General features: G+C 44.4%; 1 protein-coding gene across 1 annotated transcript; it reads right to left on the bottom strand.

Annotated features, from left to right (window-relative positions):
- Window positions 1-5,470: 5,470 nt before the first annotated feature.
- LOC115121315 (G-protein coupled receptor 176-like) lies at window positions 5,471-11,356 on the bottom strand (the record flags this gene model as incomplete). The annotated part of the gene is made up of 3 exons (XM_065015349.1): window positions 5,471-6,663; window positions 7,066-7,279; window positions 11,097-11,356. Coding segments are annotated over 3 exons (1,473 nt in total), but the record flags the coding sequence as incomplete, so codon positions are not given.
- Window positions 11,357-20,700: the final 9,344 nt, after the last annotated feature.

The raw sequence follows: 20,700 nt of genomic DNA on the forward strand, positions 1-20,700 counted from the left end.
GGAGTCAGCTTAAAAATGAAGGGGAGGGGACAGGTTAAATATGAAGGGGAGGAGTCAGGTTAAAGATGAAGGGGAGGAGACAGGGTTAAAAATGAAGGGGAGGAGACAGGTTAAAGATGAAGGGGAGGAGACAGGTTAAAGATGAAGGGGGGTTCAGGTTAAAGATGAAGGGGAGGAGACAGGTTAAAGATGAAGGGGAGGAGACCTGGTTAAAGATGAAGGGGAGGAGACAGGTTAAAGATGAAGGGGAGGAGACAGGTTAAAGATGAAGGGGAGGAGACAGGTTAAAGATGAAAGGGAGGAGACCTGGTTAAAGATGAAGGGGAGGAGACAGGTTAAAGATGAAGGGGAGGAGACAGGTTAAAAATGAAGGGGAGGAGACAGGGTTAAAGATGAAGGGGAGGAGACAGGTTAAAGATGAAGGGGAGGAGACAGGGTTAAAAATGAAGGGGAGGAGACAGGGTTAAAAATGAAGGGGAGGAGACAGGGTTAAAGAAGGATTTTTAAGCCTTGAGACAATTGAGACATGGATTGTGTATGTGTGCCATTCAGAGGGTGAATGGGCAAGACAAAATATTTAAGTGCCTTTGTACTGGGTATGGTAGTAGGTGCCAGGTGCACCGGTTTGAGTCAAGAACAGCAACGCTGCTGAGTTTTTCAGGCTCAACAGTGTCCTGTGTGTATCAAGAATGGTTCACCACCCAAAGAACATCCAGCCAATTTGATACAACTGTGGGAACCATTGGAGTCACCATGGGGCCAGCATCCCTGTGGAACACTTTCCACACCTTGTAGAGTCCCTGACCCCGATGAATTGAGGCTGTTCTGAGGGTCGAAAAGGGGTGCAACACAATATTAGGAAGTTGTTCCTAATGTTTTGTACACTCAGTATAAACCTGTCCATGACCATCATCAGGAAAAAAAATAACAATTGAAACAAAACAAAAAACGACAAACTACATCATTTAGACACGATCTTTGTAAACCTTGTGGTTTGAACGTTTGAATAAAATATCTTTATATAAGGGTTATAAATGAAATCTGATATTATCTACTAAGCAAAAGACTTTCATTAGGCAAATATTAATTTCTAATTTATCAGAGGTTCATTATTCATTATAAACCGGGTGGTTCGAGCCCTAAACGCTGATAGGCTAAAAGCCGTGGTATATCAGACCGAATAACCACAGGTATGACAAAACATTTATTTTTACTGTTCTAATTACATTGGTAACCAGTTTATAATGGCCAATACAACACAGCTAAGGGCTGTATCCACACACCGCGTTGCATTGTGAATAAGAACAGCCTTTAGCCGTGGTATATTGGCCGCGTATCGCAAAACCTCGTGCCTTACTGTTTAATTATACCATGCAGAGTGCGTCGTAAATGGAGCAGTCTGGGTATTGATCTGCAGCGTCTCTGTAGAGTCAATAGGATTGATCCATTGAGGTTTTTTTGTAGGAGAACTAATCACACAGAACCCTTTCTCCCTCAATTAGTCACTTCAGACTGTCTTCAGGGGTTGTGTCCTAAATGGCACCCTATTCCCTTTATAGTGCACTACTTTTAACCAGGGCCCTATGGCACCCTATTCCCTTTATAGTGCACTACTTTTAACCAGGGCCCTATGGCACCCTATTCCCTTTATAGTGCACTACTTTTAATCAGGGCCCTATGGCACCCTATTCCCTTTATAGTGCACTACTTTTAACCAGGGCCCATAGAGCTCTGGTAAAAAGCAGTGCACTATATAGGACATAAGCTGACATTTTGGACTGACCATCTACTACCGATGGCCCTTTTTAGATGAGTGTTTCTCAGTCTGTTTTTTAACAGGGTCTGTGTTCCAGTCTGTTTTTTAACAGGGTCTGTGTTCCAGTCTGTTTTTTAACAGGGTCTGTGTTCCAGTCTGTTTTTTAACAGGGTCTGTGTTCCAGTCTGTTTTTTAACAGGGTCTGTGTTCCAGTCTGTTTTTTAACAGGGTCTGTGTTCCAGTCTGTTTTTTTAACAGGGTCTGTGTTCCAGTCTGTTTTTTAACAGGGTCTGTGTTCCAGTCTGTTTTTTAACAGGGTCTGTGTTCCAGTCTGTTTTTTAACAGGGTCTGTGTTCCAGTCTGTTTTTTAACAGGGTCTGTGTTCCAGTCTGTTTTTTAACAGGGTCTGTGTTCCAGTCTGTTTTTGCTAAAAATGCCAACAAGTCCTTGTCACTCATTGTTTTGAGAGATGGTGTTGGTTGAAGCAGAAAGATATCTGAGATCAGGCTAGGACTGGCAAACAATGTTTTTATCCTCCTTGGGTGCCGCTTCCATCAAAACTAGCACTTGAACATCTCAGGGTACCTGGGGTGCTGCTTCCATCAAAACTAGCACTCGAACATCTCAGGGTACCTGGGGTGCCGCTTCCATCAAAACTAGCACTCGAACATCTCAGGGTACCTGGGGTGCTGATTTCATCAAAACTAGCACTCGAACATCTCAGGGTACCTGGGGTGCGTCTTCCATCAAAACTAGCACTCGAACATCTCAGGGTACCTGGGGTGCCACTTCCATCAAAACTAGCACTCGAACATCTCAGGGTACCTGGGGTGCGTCTTCCATCAAAACTAGCACTCGAACATCTCAGGGTACCTGGGGTGCTGCTTACATCAAAACTAGCACTCGAACATGTCAGGGTACCTGGGGTGCGTCTTCCATAAAAACTAGCACTCGAACATCTCAGGGTACCTGGGGTGCCACTTCCATCAAAACTATCACTCGAACATCTCAGAGTACCTGGGGTGCGTCTTACATCAAAACTAGCACTCGAACATCTCAGGGTACCTGGGGTGCGTCTTCCATCAAAACTAGCACTCGAACATCTCAGGGTACCTGGGGTGCCACTTACATCAAAACTAGCACTCGAACATCTCAGGGTACCTGGGGTGCGTCTTCCATCAAAACTAGCACTCGAACATCTCAGGGTACCTGGGGTGCCACTTACATCAAAACTAGCACTCGAACATCTCAGGGTACCTGGGGTGCCACTTACATCAAAACTATCACTCGAACATCTCAGGGTACCTGGGGTGCTGCTTCCATCAAAACTAGCACTCGAACATCTCAGGGTACCTGGGGTGCCACTTACATCAAAACTAGCACTCGAACATCTCAGGGTACCTGGGGTGCCACTTACATCAAAACTAGCACTCGAACATCTCAGGGTACCTGGGGTGCCACTTACATCAAAACTAGCACTCGAACATCTCAGGGTACCTGGGGTGCTGCTTCCATCAAAACTATCACTCGAACATCTCAGGGTACCTGGGGTGCTGCTTCCATCAAAACTATCACTCGAACATCACAGGGTACCATAAAGCAGTATCCCACGGACCGGGCCCAGTCCAGGAATCTGAGGTTGAGTAACACTGTTTTAGAAGAGTATCATAATAGATATAAACAGAACATGAGGATCATATAAACTCAGTTAATCCAAAGTTATTTTATACTATATATATTTACAAACTGTACAACTGCACTTTATCATGACATTCGTTTCATTGAATGTTCCAGTCACTGTCTGTACTACAAAGGATTGGCGTTGGAGAGGAATGCTATTCGATACATCTGAAGAGACATGTTCTACCCTAGAAAATAAACTCTAAATAATATGAAATACAAAATGAAGCCCACACAGGGACAGCTACAGCTCAAGGCTTTACAGATTTCTCAAAATGAAATATTGCTGCTTCCTTTTGATGAAAAACAACAAGAGAAAAATAACATCGCTATGGAGACAAGTCAAAGGTTTGATACAGAAACTCATTCGTTATTTAAGACGATGACAGTTTAAGCATGTTAGAAGATGTTTTGTTCATGGGGAAAAAAACACCTTGAGAAATACTCTTATTTAGCTTCAATGTCTCACCCAGAATCTAAGATTCATCCAGTGTTTGTGTGACTCAATTCTCCATGTCAATCACAATGTACATGTGGCATTGCAGGAATCTAATGCATGTACTGTATGTTCAATACATCATTGCCAAACTCATCAAAATCAACTAGATTAAATTGGTTGTACTAATTAGAAATCAGTTGAAAGGGTTTTATCTGCTCTGCTAGCAGTACCGGAAATCAGTTGAAATCAGTTGAAAGGGTTTTATCTGCTCTGCTAGCAGTACCAGTAGAAATCAGTTGAAAAGGTTTTATCTGCTCTGTTAGCAGTACCAGTAGAAATCAGTTGAAAAGGTTTTATCTGCTCTGTTAGCAGTACCAGTAGAAATCAGTTGAAAAGGTTTTATCTGCTCTGCTAGCAGTACCAGTAGAAATCAGTTGAAAAGGTTTTATCTGCTCTGCTAGCAGTACCAGTAGAAATCAGTTGAAAGGGTTTTAACTGCTCTGCTAGCAGTACCAGTAGAAATCAGTTGAAAGGGTTTTATCTGCTCTGCTAGCAGTACCAGTAGAAATCAGTTGAAAAGGTTTTATCTGCTCTGCTAGTAGTACCAGTAGAAATCAGTTGAAAAGGTTTTATCTGCTCTGTTAGCAGTACCAGTAGAAATCAGTTGAAAAGGTTTTATCTGCTCTGCTAGTAGTACCAGTAGAAATCAGTTGAAAGGGTTTTATCTGCTCTGCTAGTAGTACCAGTAGAAATCAGTTGAAAAGGTTTTATCTGCTCTGCTAGTAGTACCAGTAGAAATCAAGTGAAAATATTTATTGGAAAGAGAGAACAAGAAAAAAAGAGAGAACATCAAAACCAGGGTAAAAATCCATGTCTTCAGAAAAACGTGACTTTGGTCTTTAGACTTGGACTATTTGGTGTTCCAGTGTGGACTTTCTAAAATCTCACCAGTCATTGACGTAAAATGTATCCATTACACGACAGGGAGAATCATCAATGAGACAGACTCATCGAGCTCTGGAGTTGTCTATCTTACCAGGGTGGTTAGTCAGGTGGTTGGTCAGGTCTGGTCACAGGTGGTTGGTCAGGTGATTGGTCAGGTGGTTGGTCCGGTGGTGTCATTGGTCAGGTGAGGTCAGGGTTGGTCAGGTGGTTGGTCAGGTGGTTAGTCAGGTGGTTGGTCAGGTGACTGGTCAGGTGGTTGGTGGTTGGTCAGGTGATTGGTCAGGTGGTTGGTCAGGTGATTGGTCAGGTGGTTGGTCCGGTGGTTGGTCAGGTGACTGGTCAGGTGGTTGGTCCGGTGGTTGGTCAGGTGGTTGGTCAGGTGGTTGGTCAGGTGGTTGGTCAGGTGACTGGTCAGGTGGTTGGTCCGGTGGTTGGTCCGGTGGTTGGTCAGGTGGTTGGTCAGGTGACTCGTCAGGTGGTTGGTCAGGTGGTTGGTCAGGTGGTGGGTCAGGTGACTGGTGGTTGGTCCGGTGGTTGGTCAGGTGGTTGGTCAGGTGGTTGGTCAGGTGGTTGGTCGCGGCTGGTCAGGTGGTTGGTCGTGTGGTTGGGTGGTTGGTCTGTTGGTCAGGTGGTTGGTCCGGCTGTTGGTCAGGTGGTTGGTCAGATTTCCTCCATTGACTTTGTATCCAGTCATTGACGTAAAATGTATCAAAAACTTGATAGAAAAAGGAAAAGGTGTATTGCTGTTCTCATTACGCTCCGTCAGTGGAATACTCCTCTGGCTGACCTCCAGCCATAGCTGTCATCAGGGATCATAGGTTCAAAGGTCAACGGACAGGGTAGTTTAAGGGTCGACAACGGGAAAGTTGCTGACCTTGTTGTTCCTGCTGATTCGTCGTTCTGGCCGTGGGCGTGGCTGTTTGGTCTGGATCAGTTCCTCTGGGGTGTTCCCCAGCGGTGGGAGGAGCCTCTTTTTACTGTTCCTGGTCTCCGGCAGCCACTGGGGCGGCAGCTCGAATGGACCGAACCCAAACTGGGTGGCGTTGTCGGGCTCCGTGGGGGTCGCTGGCGCCACCTGTGATGAGGAGGTGTAAGAGCAGGCGTGGACAGGGGCAGGGGAGACTTTGGGCAATATGAGAGGAGGTTCTTTAGTCACTAGGACACTCTCTCTGATTGGTTGGGTCTGTAGAACCATCTTCCCTTCGTGTCCCCCTAGTCTACCCCCTCCAAGGTGGTTCTCTTTGGGTTGCAAACAACCCCCACCACCTCCTGACCCTAACGAAGGTATCTCATGCTCTACCTCCTCCTCGTCCTCTTCATCGGTCGGCCTAAAGATCTGCTGCTGTCCGATATTAAACATCTCCAGGAGCTGGCTCCCGGCCTGAGCCGACCCCTCCAGCCCTCCCTCGCTCCCTATCCCCAGGGCCCCAGTGCTGACTACGTTACGCCGGCTGTAGCGTCTGTGGACCCGGGCTAAAACATCCAACAGGCACTGCCTGGCCGTGCGGTTCACCGTCAGAAACAGCAGAGGGTTGGTGAGGAGAGACACCTTTGGCAGCCAGATGGCTGTGAGGTAGAGAGAAGGAGACAATTCCTCACCGTCCCCGAGAAGAGTGCGGTATACCACCAACGCCCCATAGGGGGCGCTACAGGCCGAGAAGGCTAAAACGACAGCTAGTAATGTAGCGTGTAGCTCAGCCTCGCGCTGCGACACGTACGGAATAGAGATGGAGTTCTGAGGGGTTCTCAACGCTGCAATAATCACCTTCTTCTTCTGGCTGGCGCTAAGGGCTCGGCGAATCAGAACCATGAACAGGAAGACAACCGCCAGTGGGAGGATCACCTAAAAATAAAATGGAATTAAAAACACAACAACTGTTGTCTTTCCTGCACCAACACTCTTAGAAAAAAAATTGGTTCTAAAAAAGGGTTCTTCGGTTGTCCCCATAGGATAACCATTTTTGGTTCCAGGTAGAAGCCTTTTGGGGGCTTGTAGAACCATAGAGGGTTCTGGAGTTATTAAACAGTTCTCATATGGGAACAGCCAAAGAATCGTTAATTGTTCGCGATAACATATTTATTTTCTAAGAGGGTAGCACTCATACTACTATTTTGTTACTAAACACTGGCGAGCCGAAAAGCATTTTTTCTTCTTTTAAAGAAGTGATTGTTTTACTTGCAATGATTGAAATTCACTGACTGGATAAAAATGACTGATAAATGATCACAATGTAAATGTAACCACCGTGGTTACGTTGTAGATCACCACGTAGACCATGTGACCCAAGGAGCGGGCGCGGGCGTCGGAGCATGACAATGTGGCGTACACGTCGGTAACGTTGGTGACGACGAACACGGGCACGCTGGCGATGGTGGCGTGGATCCAGATGTAGATAACCAGGTCACGTGATCTGGCGTCTGAGATCTTCCTCTCCAGAGGGTAGAGGACAGAGTAGTACCTAGAGAGAAGAAGAAGAGGAGACAACATTATACACTGTCCTGAGGGTAGAGGACAGAGTAGTACCTAGAGAGAAGAAGAAGAGGAGACAACATTATACACTGTCCTGAGGGTAGAGGACAGAGTAGTACTTAGAGAGAAGAAGAAGAGGAGACAACATTATACACTGTTCTGAGGGTAGAGGACAGAGTAGTACCTAGAGAGAAGAAGAAGAGGAGACAACATTATACACTGTCCTGAGGGTAGAGGACAGAGTAGTACCTAGAGAGAAGAAGAAGAGGAGACAACATTACACACTGTCCTGAGGGTAGAGGACAGAGTAGTACCTAGAGAGAAGAAGAAGAGGAGACAACATTATACACTGTCCTGAGGGTAGAGGACAGAGTAGTACCTAGAGAGAAGAAGAAGAGGAGACAACATTATACACTGTCCTGAGGGTAGAGGACAGAGTAGTACCTAGAGAGAAGAAGAAGAGGAGACAACATTATACACTGTTCTGAGGGTAGAGGACAGAGTAGTACCTAGAGAGAAGAAGAAGAGGAGACAACATTATACACTGTCCTGAGGGTAGAGGACAGAGTAGTACCTAGAGAGAAGAAGAAGAGGAGACAACATTATACACTGTCCTGAGGGTAGAGGACAGAGTAGTACCTAGAGAGAAGAAGAAGAGGAGACAACATTATACACTGTCCTGAGGGTAGAGGACAGAGTAGTACCTAGAGAGAAGAAGAAGAGGAGACAACATTACACACTGTCCAGAGGGTAAATATATATATATATAAATATATAAACCATCTCAATTGGGTTGAGGTTGGGTGATTGTGGAGACCAGGTCATACCCCCAGGACAGTAGTATCTACCATTAGATGTAGACAGGACAGTAGTAGCTACCATTAGATGTAGACAGGACAGTAGTAGCTACCATTAGATATAGACAGGACAGTAGTATCTACCATTAGATGTAGACAGGACAGTAGTATCTACCATTAGATGTAGACAGGACAGTAGTATCTACCATTAGATGTAGACAGGACAGTAGTATCTACCATTAGATATAGACAGGACAGTAGTATCTACCATTAGATATAGACAGGACAGTAGTATCTACCATTAGATGTAGACAGGACAGTAGTATTTACAAAGGCTGCAGTCTGAGCACTAGGAGCAGGAATCTCTCATTAGAGCAGACAGCAGGCATTGACGAGGATTCTCTTGGAAACATCACAGAAGAGAATAAAAGGTAAGACGTGTGTTCTTGTGATTGTTAATTTCCTGTGAGTTTGATGTAAACAGTATGAACAGTATGAACACTAAGGAAAGCCTTCTTAGAGGATGTAGATGGAAGACTCTCTGGAGTGGAGACCGGAGGGTCCTTCACTGAGGCTAGATAAATAGAGAGGCGGTGGAGGAAGAGTCAGGGAGAGAGACGGTGGAGGAAGAGTCAGGGAGAGAGACGGTGGAGGAAGAGTCAGGGAGAGAGACAGTGGAGGAAGAGTCAGGAGAGAGTCTAGAGGAAGAGTCAGGGGAGAGAGACGGTGGAGGAAGAGTCAGGGAGAGAGACGGTGGAGGAAGAGTCAGGGAGAGAGACGGTGGAGGAAGAGTCAGGGAGAGAGACGGTGGAGGAAGAGTCAGGGAGAGAGACGGTAGAGGAAGAGTCAGGGAGAGAGACGGTAGAGGAAGGGTCAGGGAGAGAGACGGTAGAGGAAGAGTCAGGGAGAGAGACGGTAGAGGAAGGGTCAAGGAGAGAGACGGTAGAGGAAGAGTCAGGGAGAGAGACGGTAGAGGAAGGGTCAGGGAGAGACGGTAGAGGAAGAGTCAGGGAGAGAGACGGTAGAGGAAGGGTCAGGGAGAGAAGAAGGGTCAGGGAGAGAGACGGTAGAGGAAGGGTCAGGAGAGAGACGGTAGAGGAAGGGTGTGGAGGAAGAGTCTTGTGATTGTAGAGGAAGAGTCAGGGAGAGAGACGGTAGAGGAAGGGTCAGGGAGAGAGACGGTAGAGGAAGGGTCAGGGAGAGAGACGGTGGAGGAAGAGTTTTGGAGGAAGAGTCAGGGGGAGAGAGACGGTGGAGGAAGAGTTCAGGAGAGAGACGGTAGAGGAAGAGTCAGGGAGAGAGATAGAGGAAACAGGGAGAGACGGTGGAGGAAGAGTGAGAGACGGTGGAGGAAGAGTCAGGGAGAGAGACGGTGGAGGAAGAGTCAGGGAGAGAGACAGTAGAGGAAGAGTGTAGAGGAAGATGAGAAGACGGTGGAGGAAGAGTCTCTGGAGGAAGAGTCAGGGAGAGAGACGGTGGAGGAAGAGTCAGGGAGAGAGAGACGGTGGAGGAAGAGTCAGGGAGAGAGACGGTGGAGGAAGAGTCAGGGAGAGAGACGGTGGAGGAAGGGTCAGGGAGAGAGACGGTAGAGGAAGAGTCAGGGAGAGAGACGGTGGAGGAAGAGTCAGGGAGAGAGACGGTAGAGGAAGAGTCAGGGAGAGAGACGGTGGAGGAAGAGTCAGGGAGAGAGACGGTGGAGGAAGAGTCAGAGAGAGAGACAGTAGAGGAAGAGTCAGGGAGAGAGACGGTGGAGGAAGAGTCAGGGAGAGAGACCCTTGCTGTGGACTGTCAATTTGTGTGGCTGCAGCTCAGAACAGAGAGCCCTGCAGGAGAGACAGAGACACCACCAGGAAGCGTGGAGTACACATACTGCACCAACTACTGCCTCTCTCTGCACCACGTTTTGAATTATTTTGATCTGGATTAATAACAGTATTTCCAGATGTGAAGGTCTGCGGATCACACGGTTCTCCCCGTGTGTAGCTTTACATGTGTATAAATAAAGACAAATATACACAGTTGTACAAACTGCTCCTGTGCTTTATACCAACATTTCAGCAATAATGGCCTTTGTCATTCAGAACCAACCCATAGCAGCCTCTATCAAAACAAGGGGTGGGCAAACCTTTTTTGGGGGGGCCACACAGATTTTTTAGGGGGGGACCCATTTGTTTGTCAAAATCAATTTGCGGCCTAGCAAAAGGCCGTTAGTTTAACATATATAGGTCCATTATGATTTCTACATAGTTAAGATCTGGTTTTAAACGTTCAACAGTGATCTTGAAAGGATCTGCCTAGAGGAATGGTGCAAAATCCCTCCAAATATGTTCCTTAACCGTGTCAAATATTTACAGGAAAAGACTCCATGCTGTTATCCTTGCCAGAGGTGGTTGCACTAAGTACTTAAATGAGGAGTGGCAATAATTATGAAACCTTGATTTTGGTTAAATTTATTTTGTATTAAACAATTGCATGATTTTGGTTGGTTCCATTGAAACATTAATAAAGTACAGGGATAGCCAGTCCCTGCTATCCCTGCTATATGTAGTGGGCAGCCAGTGGGCAGCCAGTCCCTGCTATATGTAGTGGACAGCCAGTCCCTGCTATATGTAGTGGGCAGCCAGTGGGCAGGCAGTCCCTGCTATATGTAGTGGACAGCCAGTCCCTGCTATCCCTGCTATATGTAGTGGGCAGCCAGTCCCTGCTATCCCTGCTATATGTAGTGGGCAGCCAGTGGGCAGCCAGTCCCTGCTATATGTAGTGGGCAGCCAGTGAGCAGCCAGTGGGCAGCCAGTGGGCAGCCAGTCCCTGCTATATGTAGTGGGCAGCCAGTGGGCAGCCAGTCCCTGCTATATGTAGTGGGCAGCCAGTGAGCAGCCAGTGGGCAGCCAGTCCCTGCTATATGTAGTGCCGACAACGGATTGATTTGATAACACGTTGTTCTTATAGCACTTTCTGTAATCCAAACAAAGACGCTGTATTTGTGTTGCTTTTCGTGCAATCACCCACCTGTCGAGAGCGATGGCGGAGAAGCTGAGCACGGTGACGGAGCAGAAGAGTTTGTGGAGGAACTTCAGGGCCTTGCAGAGCAGCAGAGTGTGTAGCCACCAGCAGCAGCGAGGGCTGGCCCCTAGAGCCACGTCAAAGGGAACACACACCAGACCCGCACAGATCCCTGAGCACGCCAGGTTCTTAATGAAGCGACTGGTCACCGACTTGAAGACACTGGTACAGCATGTACACCATAAAACAGTGGCATTGCCTGGGAGAGGGAGAGAGGGAGGGAGGGAGAGAGAGAGAGAGGGAGAGAGAGGGGGGAGAGAGGGGGGGAGAGAGAGAGAGAGAGAGAGAGAGAGAGAGAGAGGGGAGGGGGTGAGGGAGGGAGAGAGAGAGAGAGAGAGAGAGAGAGAGAGACAGAGAGAGACAGAGAGAGAGATAGAGAGACAGAGAGAGAGAGAGAGAGAGAGGAGGGGAGTAGGGGGTGAGGGAGGAGAGAGAGAGAGAGGAGGGGAGTAGGGGGTGAGGGAGGAGAGAGAGAGAGAGGAGGGGAGTAGGGGGTGAGGGAGGAGAGAGAGAGGGTTTAGACAGGATGACAGTTTGATTGTTTTACAGTATAAGGGCATGTGAGAAAACGTAATACAGTGAAATGTTATGGTATGTGAGTTTGTGAAGTACTTTTGTAAGACAATCAGGAATAAACAAAATTGTAGAAATGATCGATCTTGTGGCTACTCAAGCACCCCCTTCTTTCTTTTACAGTTTTTACCAATTTGTCAAAACAATCCATTTAAACTGGAGGGCAGAGGTAGACCTGAGTGATACCAAGAAGACAGATCAATTTAAGCAACAAAGTGCGACATGCCACTGGTATTTACACACACACACACACACACACACACACACACACACACACACACACACACACACACACACACACACACACACACACACACACACACACACACACACACACACACACACACACACACACACACACAACCATGACATTCCATTTGTAATTTTAGCAGAGTTCCATGAGAACAGTTTTCCAAACCATGTGATGGTGCTCAAACTGGGAACAGAACTTCACACAACCCACCCTCCTTCTGGCACCTTCCCTCCTCTCTCCCTCATTTCCCTCCTCTCTCCTTCTCTCCCTCCTCTCTCCCTCTATCCCTCTCTCCCTCCTTTCCTCCTCTCTCCCTCTCCCTCATTTCCTCCTCTATCCCTCCCTCCTTCCCTCTTCTCTCCCTCCCACCTCTCTCTCCCTCCCTCCTCTCTCTCCCTCCCTCCTCTCTCTCCCTCCCTCCATCTCCATCTCTGCCCAGTGCCCTAATGTCCCGACTAATGGAAGAACTCAAATCAACATGTTCATAGTTGAAGGAGCTGCTATGATAGAAAACTGTACATATAAAACAGGGGGAAATAAATTAGTTTTAGAAATGATATTTCTGTCACGATCGTCGTAAGAAGCGGACCAAAATGCAGCGTGGTATGTGTTCATGATGATATTTTAATTAAAGTAAGCACTGAACACTGAATACAAAACAATAAACTAATAACGACCTTGAAGCTATAATAAGAACTGTGCCGACACAAGAAACTAACATAGACAATCACCCACAACCCACAATGACAAAACAGGCTACCTAAATATGGCTCCCAATCAGAGACAACGACTAACACCTGCCTCTGATTGAGAACCATATCAGGCCAAACACAGAAACAGACAAACTAGACATCCAACATAGAATGCACACTCAGATCACACCCTGACCAAACAAAACATAGAAACATACAAAGCAAACTATGGTCAGGGTGTGATAATTTCAACTAGTACCCTTTTCAATACAAGTCAATAGACTGTACATTAATATCCTTCATCATTCACACTGCTGGTCTGATACATTAATATCCTTCATCATTCACACTGCTGGTCTGATACATTAATGTCCTTCATCATTCACACTGCTGGTCTGATACATTAATATCCTTCATCATTCACACTGCTGGTCTGATACATTAATATCCTTCATCATTCACACTGCTGGTCTGATACATTAATATCCTTCATCATTCACACTGCTGGTCTGATACATTAATATCCTTCATCATTCACACTGCTGGTCTGATACATTAATGTCCTTCATCATTCACACTGCTGGTCTGATACATTAACATCCTTCATCATTCACACTGCTGGTCTGTTACATTAATATCCTTCATCATTCACACTGCTGGTCTGATACATTAATATCCTTCATCATTCACACTGCTGGTCTGTTGCATTAATATCCTTCATCATTCACACTGCTGGTCTGATACATTGAGGCTCCATCCATATCCGTTCTTACAGTATTTCTTAACATGTCTCTGAGAGCAGGAGAATGGGTGCCACTGAGCTGGTTAAAATGAGCTGGATCTTTCTATGTATCATCCTCATGATGTCTCAATAGGCTGGGACACATGTCCGTCTAGGCACAGTGGTCATTTTACTGTATGGTCTGAATGCTACTGAAGTAGTAGTGACATATTTCTTTTCTCCCATCTCATAGAAGCATTTCAAAACCCTCACAGGTACACACAGCTCCACATTCCAATCTTCCCATCTCTTCCTGGAAGCTCCTACTCAAAACTGACAGAGAATTTCAAGCCCACAAAGGTATTCAATTACATAGTTCTCTTCTTTCAGTATCCTCAGATTGTTTTCTCTGCCTTAAATGCCAGTCAGTCAGTTTTCTGGTAAACTTTTGCTCAGTTTGATTAGACTGCTGCTGAAGGAGTTTGATTAGACTGCTGCTGAAGGAGTTTGATTAGACTGCTGCTGAAGGAGACTGCTGCTGAAGGAGTTTGATTAGACTGCTGCTGAAAGGAGTTGCTGAAGGAGTTTGGTTAGACTGCTGCTGAAGGAGTTTGGTTAGACTGCTGCTGAAGGAGTTTGGTTAGACTGCTGCTGAAGGAGTTTGATTAGACTGCTGCTGAAGGAGTTTGGTTAGACTGCTGCTGAAGGAGTTTGGTTAGACTGCTGCTGAAGGAGTTTGGTTAGACTGCTGCTGAAGGAGTTTGATTAGACTGCTGCTGAAGGAGTTTGGTTAGACTGCTGCTGAAGGAGTTTGGTTAGACTGCTGCTGAAGGAGTTTGATTAGACTGCTGCCGAAGGAGGCAGATGTTATGTCCCAAGTGGCACCCTATTCCCTATTTAGTGCACTACTTTTGACTGGAGCCCAATGGGACTCCCTATGGGTCCTGGTCAAAAGTAGTACACTATATAGGGAATGGGTTGCCAGTTGGGACACATCATAAACTTTCCTCTATTGACTCCACAGTAAGTAATTTTCTTCTCCATCTCCTCTGACTCCAGACTGACCGAGCCTTTCAGACCCTCATATCACAGTTACAGTCTCCATCTCTCCCATCTCCTCTGACTCCAGGTTACAGCCTTTCAGACCCATCACAGTTACAGTCTCCATCTCCCCATCTCCTCTGACTCCAGGCTGACCGAGCCTTTCAGACCCTCATATCACAGTTACAGTCTCCATCTCCCCATCTCCTCTGACTCCAGGCTGACCGAGCCTTTCAGACCCTCATATCTCTGTTACAGTCTCCATCTCTCCCATCTCCTCTGACTCCAGGCTGACCGAGCCTTTCAGACCCTCATATCACAGTTACAGTCTCCATCTCTCCCATCTCCTCTGACTGCAGGCTGACCGAGCCTTTCAGACCCTCATATCACAGTTACAGTCTCCATCTCTCCCATCTCCTCTGACTCCAGGCTGACCGAGCCTTTCAGACCCTCTCAAGTGTTATATTAACATTCTTTCTTTCCTTAAACTCATCTTTCTGGAAACTTCACTATACTGCAGTCAGCCAGTCATTCAGTCAGTCAGTCAGTCAGTCAATCATTCAATTAGCCAATCATTCATTCAGCCAGTCATTCAGTCAGCCAATCATTCAGTCAGCCAGTCATTCAGTCAGCCAGTCAATCATTCAATTAGCCAGTCATTCATTCAGCCAGTCATTCAGTCAGCCAGTCATTCAGTGAGCCAGCCAATCATTCATTCAGCCGGTCATTCATTGAGCCAGTCATTCAGTGAGCCAGCCAGTCATTCAGTGAGCCAGTCATTCAGTCAGCCAGTCATTCAGTTAGCCAGCCAGTCATTCATTGAGCCAGTCATTCAGTGAGCCAGCCAGTCATTCAGTGAGCCAGTCATTCAGTCAGCCAGTCATTCAGTTAGCCAGCCAGTCATTCAGTGAGCCAGTCATTCAGTCAGCCAGTCATTCAGTTAGCCAGCCAGTCATTCAGTGAGCCAGTCATTCAGTCAGCCAGTCAGTTTCTATCCTATTAAACCTATATACATTTTCAGTCAATGACGCCATGCAGCAGAAAGGACTGATACTGGACAGCCTCAGGATGGTAAGTTGGTGGTTGGAGATATCCCTCTAGTGGTGTGGGGGCTGTGCTTTGGCAAAGTGGGTGGGGTTATATCTTGCCTGTTTGGCCTTGTCAGGAGGTATCGTCGGACGGGGCTACAGTGTCTCCTGACCCCTCCTGTCTCAGCCTCCAGTATTTATGCTGCAATAGTTTGTGTCAGGGGGCTAGGGTCAGTCTGTTATATCTGGAGTACTTCTCCTGTCTTATCCGGTGTCCTGTGTGAATTTAAGTATGCTCTCTCCAATTCTCTCTTTCTTTCTCTTTCTCTCTCTCGGAGGACCTGAGCCTTAGGACCATGCCTCAGGATTACTTGGCCTGATGACTCCTTTCTGTCCCCAGTCCACCTGGTCGTGCTGCTGCTCCAGTTTCAACTGTTCTGCCTGCGGCTATGGAACCCTGACCAGTTCACCGGACGTGCTACCTGCCCCAGACCTGCTGTTTTCAACTGTCTAGAGACAGCAGGAGTGGTAGAGATACTCTGAATGATCGGCTATGAAAAGCCAACTGACATTTATTCCTGAGGTGCTGACCTGTTGCACCCTCGACAACTACTGTGATTATTATTATTTGACCATGCTGGTCATCTATGAACATTTTAACATCTTGGCCATGTTCTGTTATAATCTCCACCCGGCACAGCCAGAAGAGGACTGGCCACCCCTCATAGCCTGGTTCCTCTCTAGGTTTCTTCCTAGGTTCTGGCCTTTCTAGGGAGTTTTTCCTAGTCACCTGTATTGCTTGCTGTTTGGGGTTTTAGGCTGGGTTTAAGTACAGCACTTTCAGATATCAGCTGATGTAAGAAGGGCTTTATAAATACATTTGATTGATGGTTGTAGTGCCTAAGACAAAAAAAAAGTATATTTACACAGGGTGACTGATGTCTGGTTAAAAACCCCAGTCTATCCCTACCAGGGCTAGTAGTTATCAAGAGTCTCAGAGTAGGAGTACTGATCTAAAATCAGGTCCTTCCTGATCATAATGATCTGATTAATTGGGGTCTGCGATCAGCTCTCCTATATTTTCAATGTTATCAATTCGGTTCCGCTGTTCAAGTGAAGTAACTTTCCTCTGGCTGTGTTTCCAAAAGAGCAAGGTGTTCTCTTTGGATGAGCTGCCACTGTGTGAAACAGGTCTGAATATACTCAGTTGTCTGAGTATATACGTTCAGTTGTCTGCTGAATATACTCTACGTTCAGTTGTCTGCTGAATATACTCTACGTTCAGTTGTCTACTGAATAAACTCTATGTTCAGTTGTCTACTGAATAAACTCTACATTCAGTTGTCTGCTGAATAAACTCTACATTCAGTTGTCTGCTGAATAAACTCTACGTTCAGTTGTCTACTGAATAAACTCTACGTTCAGTTGTCTGCTGAATATACTCTACGTTCAGTTGTCTGCTGAATATACTCTACGTTCAGTTGTCTACTGAATAAACTCTACGTTCAGTTGTCTACTGAATAAACTCTACATTCAGTTGTCTAGTGAATAAACACTGCCATGTTGTCTACTGAATAAACTCTACGTTCAGTTGTCTACTGAATAAACTCTACATTCAGTTGTCTAGTGAATAAACACTGTCATGTTGTCTAGTGAATAAACTCTACATTCAGTTGTCTAGTGAATAAACACTGTCATGTTGTCTAGTGAATAAACACTGTCATGTTGTCTAGTGAATAAACACTGTCATGTTGTCTAGTGAATAAACACTGTCATGTTGTCTAGTGAATAAACACTGTCATGTTGTCTAGTGTATAAACACTGCCATGTTGTCTAGTGAATAAACACTGTCATGTTGTCTAGTGAATAAACACTGTCATGTTGTCTAGTGAATAAACACTGTCATGTTGTCTAGTGAATAAACACTGTCATGTTGTCTAGTGAATAAACACTGTCATGTTGTCTAGTGAATAAACACTGTCATGTTGTCTAGTGAATAAACACTGTCATGTTGTCTAGTGAATAAACACTGTCATGTTGTCTAGTGAATAAACACTGTCATGTTGTCTAGTGAATAAACACTGTCATGTTGTCTAGTGAATAAACACTGTCATGTTGTCTAGTGAATAAACACTGTCATGTTGTCTAGTGTATAAACACTGCCATGTTGTCTAGTGAATAAACACTGTCATGTTGTCTAGTGAATAAACACTGTCATGTTGTCTAGTGAATAAACACTGCCATGTTGTCTAGTGAATAAACACTGTCATGTTGGTTGTCTAGTGAATAAACACTGTCATGTTGTCTAGTGTATAAACACTGTCATGTTGTCTACTGAATAAACACTGTCATGTTGTCTACTGAATAAACACTGTCATGTTGTCTAGTGAATAAACACTGTCATGTTGTCTAGTGAATAAACACTGTCATGTTGTCTAGTGAATAAACACTGTCATGTTGTCTAGTGAATAAACACTGTCATGTTGTCTAGTGAATAAACACTGTCATGTTGTCTAGTGAATAAACACTGTCATGTTGTCTAGTGAATAAACACTGTCATGTTGGTTGTCTAGTGAATAAACACTGCCATGTTGTCTAGTGAATAAACACTGTCATGTTGTCTAGTGTATAAACACTGTCATGTTGTCTAGTGAATAAACACTGTCATGTTGTCTAGTGAATAAACACTGTCATGTTGTTGTCTAGTGAATAAACACTGTCATGTTGTTGTCTAGTGAATAAACACTGTCATGTTGTCTAGTGAATAAACACTGTCATGTTGTCTAGTGAATAAACACTGTCAGTTGTCTAGTGAATAAACACTGTCATGTTCAGTTGTCTAGTGAATAAACACTGCATGTTGGTTGTCATGAATAAACACTGTCATGTTGGTTGTCTAGTGAATAAACACTGTCATGTTGTCTAGTGAATAAACACTCACGTTCAGTTGTCTACTGAATAAACTCTACATTCAGTTGTCTAGTGAATAAACACTGTCATGTTGTCTAGTGAATAAACACTGTCATGTTGTCTAGTGAATAAACACTGTCATGTTGTCTAGTGAATAAACACTGTCATGTTGTCTAGTGAATAAACACTGTCATGTTGTCTAGTGAATAAACACTGTCATGTTGTCTAGTGAATAAACACTGTCATGTTGTCTAGTGAATAAACACTGCCATGTTGTCTAGTGAATAAACACTGTCATGTTGTCTAGTGAATAAACACTGTCATGTTGGTTGTCTAGTGAATAAACACTGTCATGTTGGTTGTCTAGTGAATAAACACTGCCATGTTGTCTAGTGAATAAACACTGTCATGTTGTCTAGTGAATAAACACTGTCATGTTGTCTAGTGAATAAACACTGTCAGTTGAGTGAATAAACACTGCCATGTTTTCTAGTGTATAAACACTGTCATGTTGTCTAGTGAATAAACACTGTCATGTTGTCTAGTGAATAAACACTGCCATCATGTTGTCTAGTGAATAAACACTGTCATGTTGTCTAGTGTATAAACACTGTCATGTTGTCTAGTGAATAAACACTGTCATGTTGTCTAGTGAATAAACACTGTCATGTTGTCTAGTGAATAAACACTGTCATGTTGTCTAGTGAATAAACACTGTCATGTTGTCTAGTGAATAAACACTGTCATGTTGTCTAGTGTATAAACACTGTCATGTTGTCTAGTGAATAAACACTGTCATGTTGTCTAGTGAATAAACACTGTCATGTTGTCTAGTGAATAAACACTGTCATGTTGTCTAGTGAATAAACACTGTCATGTTGTTGTATAAACACTATGTTGTCATGAATAAACACTGTCATGTTGTCTAGTGAATAAACACTGTCATGTTGTCTAGTGTATAAACACTGCCATGTTGTCTAGTGAATAAACACTGTCATGTTGTCTAGTGTATAAACACTGCCATGTTGTCTAGTGAATAAACACTGTCATGTTGTCTAGTGAATAAACACTGTCATGTTGGTTGTCTAGTGAATAAACACTGCCATGTTGTCTAGTGTATAAACACTGCCATGTTGTCTAGTGAATAAACACTGTCATGTTGTCTAGTGAATAAACACTGTCATGGTTGTCTAGTGAATAAACACTGCCATGTTGTCTAGTGAATAAACACTGCCATGTTGTCTAGTGAATAAACACTGTCATGTTGTCTAGTGAATAAACACTGTCATGTTGTCTAGTGAATAAACACTGTCATGTTGTCTAGTGAATAAACACTGTCATGTTGTCTAGTGAATAAACACTGTCATGTTGTCTAGTGAATAAACACTGTCATGTTGTCTAGTGTATAAACACTGTCATGTTGTCTAGTGAATAAACACTGTCATGTTGTCTAGTGTATAAACACTGCCATGTTGTCTAGTGAATAAACACTGTCATGTTGTCTAGTGAATAAACACTGTCATGTTGGTTGTCTAGTGAATAAACACTGTCATGTTGTCTAGTGAATAAACACTGCCATGTTGCCATGTTGTCTAGTGAATAAACACTCGTCATGTTGTCTAGTGAATAAACACTGTCATGTTGTCTAGTGAATAAACACTGCCATGTTGTCTAGTGAATAAACACTGTCATGTTGTCTAGTGAATAAACACTGCCATGTTGTCTAGTGAATAAACACTGTCATGTTGTCTAGTGTATAAACACTGTCATCACTGAATAAACACTGTTGGTTGTCTAGTGAATAAACACTGTCATGTTGTCTAGTGAATAAACACTGTCATGTTGTCTAGTGTGAATAAACACTGTCATGTTGTCTAGTGAATAAACACTGTCATGTTGTCTAGTGAATAAACACTGTCATGTTGTCTAGTGAATAAACACTGTCATGTTGTCTAGTGAATAAACACTGTCATGTTGTCTAGTGAATAAACACTGTCATGTTGTCTAGTGTATAAACACTGTCATGTTGTCTAGTGAATAAACACTGTCATGTTGTCTAGTGAATAAACACTGTCATGTTGTCTAGTGAATAAACACTGCCATGTTGTCTAGTGAATAAACACTGCCATGGTTGTCAAGTGAATAAACACTGTCATGTTGTCTAGTGAATAACTGTCATGTTGTCTACTGTCATGTTGTCTAGTGAATAAACACTGTCATGTTGTCTAGTGAATAACACACTGAATAAACACTGTCATGTTGTCTAGTGAATAAACACTGTCATGTTGGTTGTCTAGTGAATAAACACTGTCATGTTGAATAAACACTGCCA

This window comes from Oncorhynchus nerka, unplaced genomic scaffold, assembly GCF_034236695.1.
Source record: "Oncorhynchus nerka isolate Pitt River unplaced genomic scaffold, Oner_Uvic_2.0 unplaced_scaffold_1492, whole genome shotgun sequence".
In the NCBI taxonomy this organism is placed as follows: Eukaryota; Metazoa; Chordata; class Actinopteri; order Salmoniformes; family Salmonidae; genus Oncorhynchus; species Oncorhynchus nerka.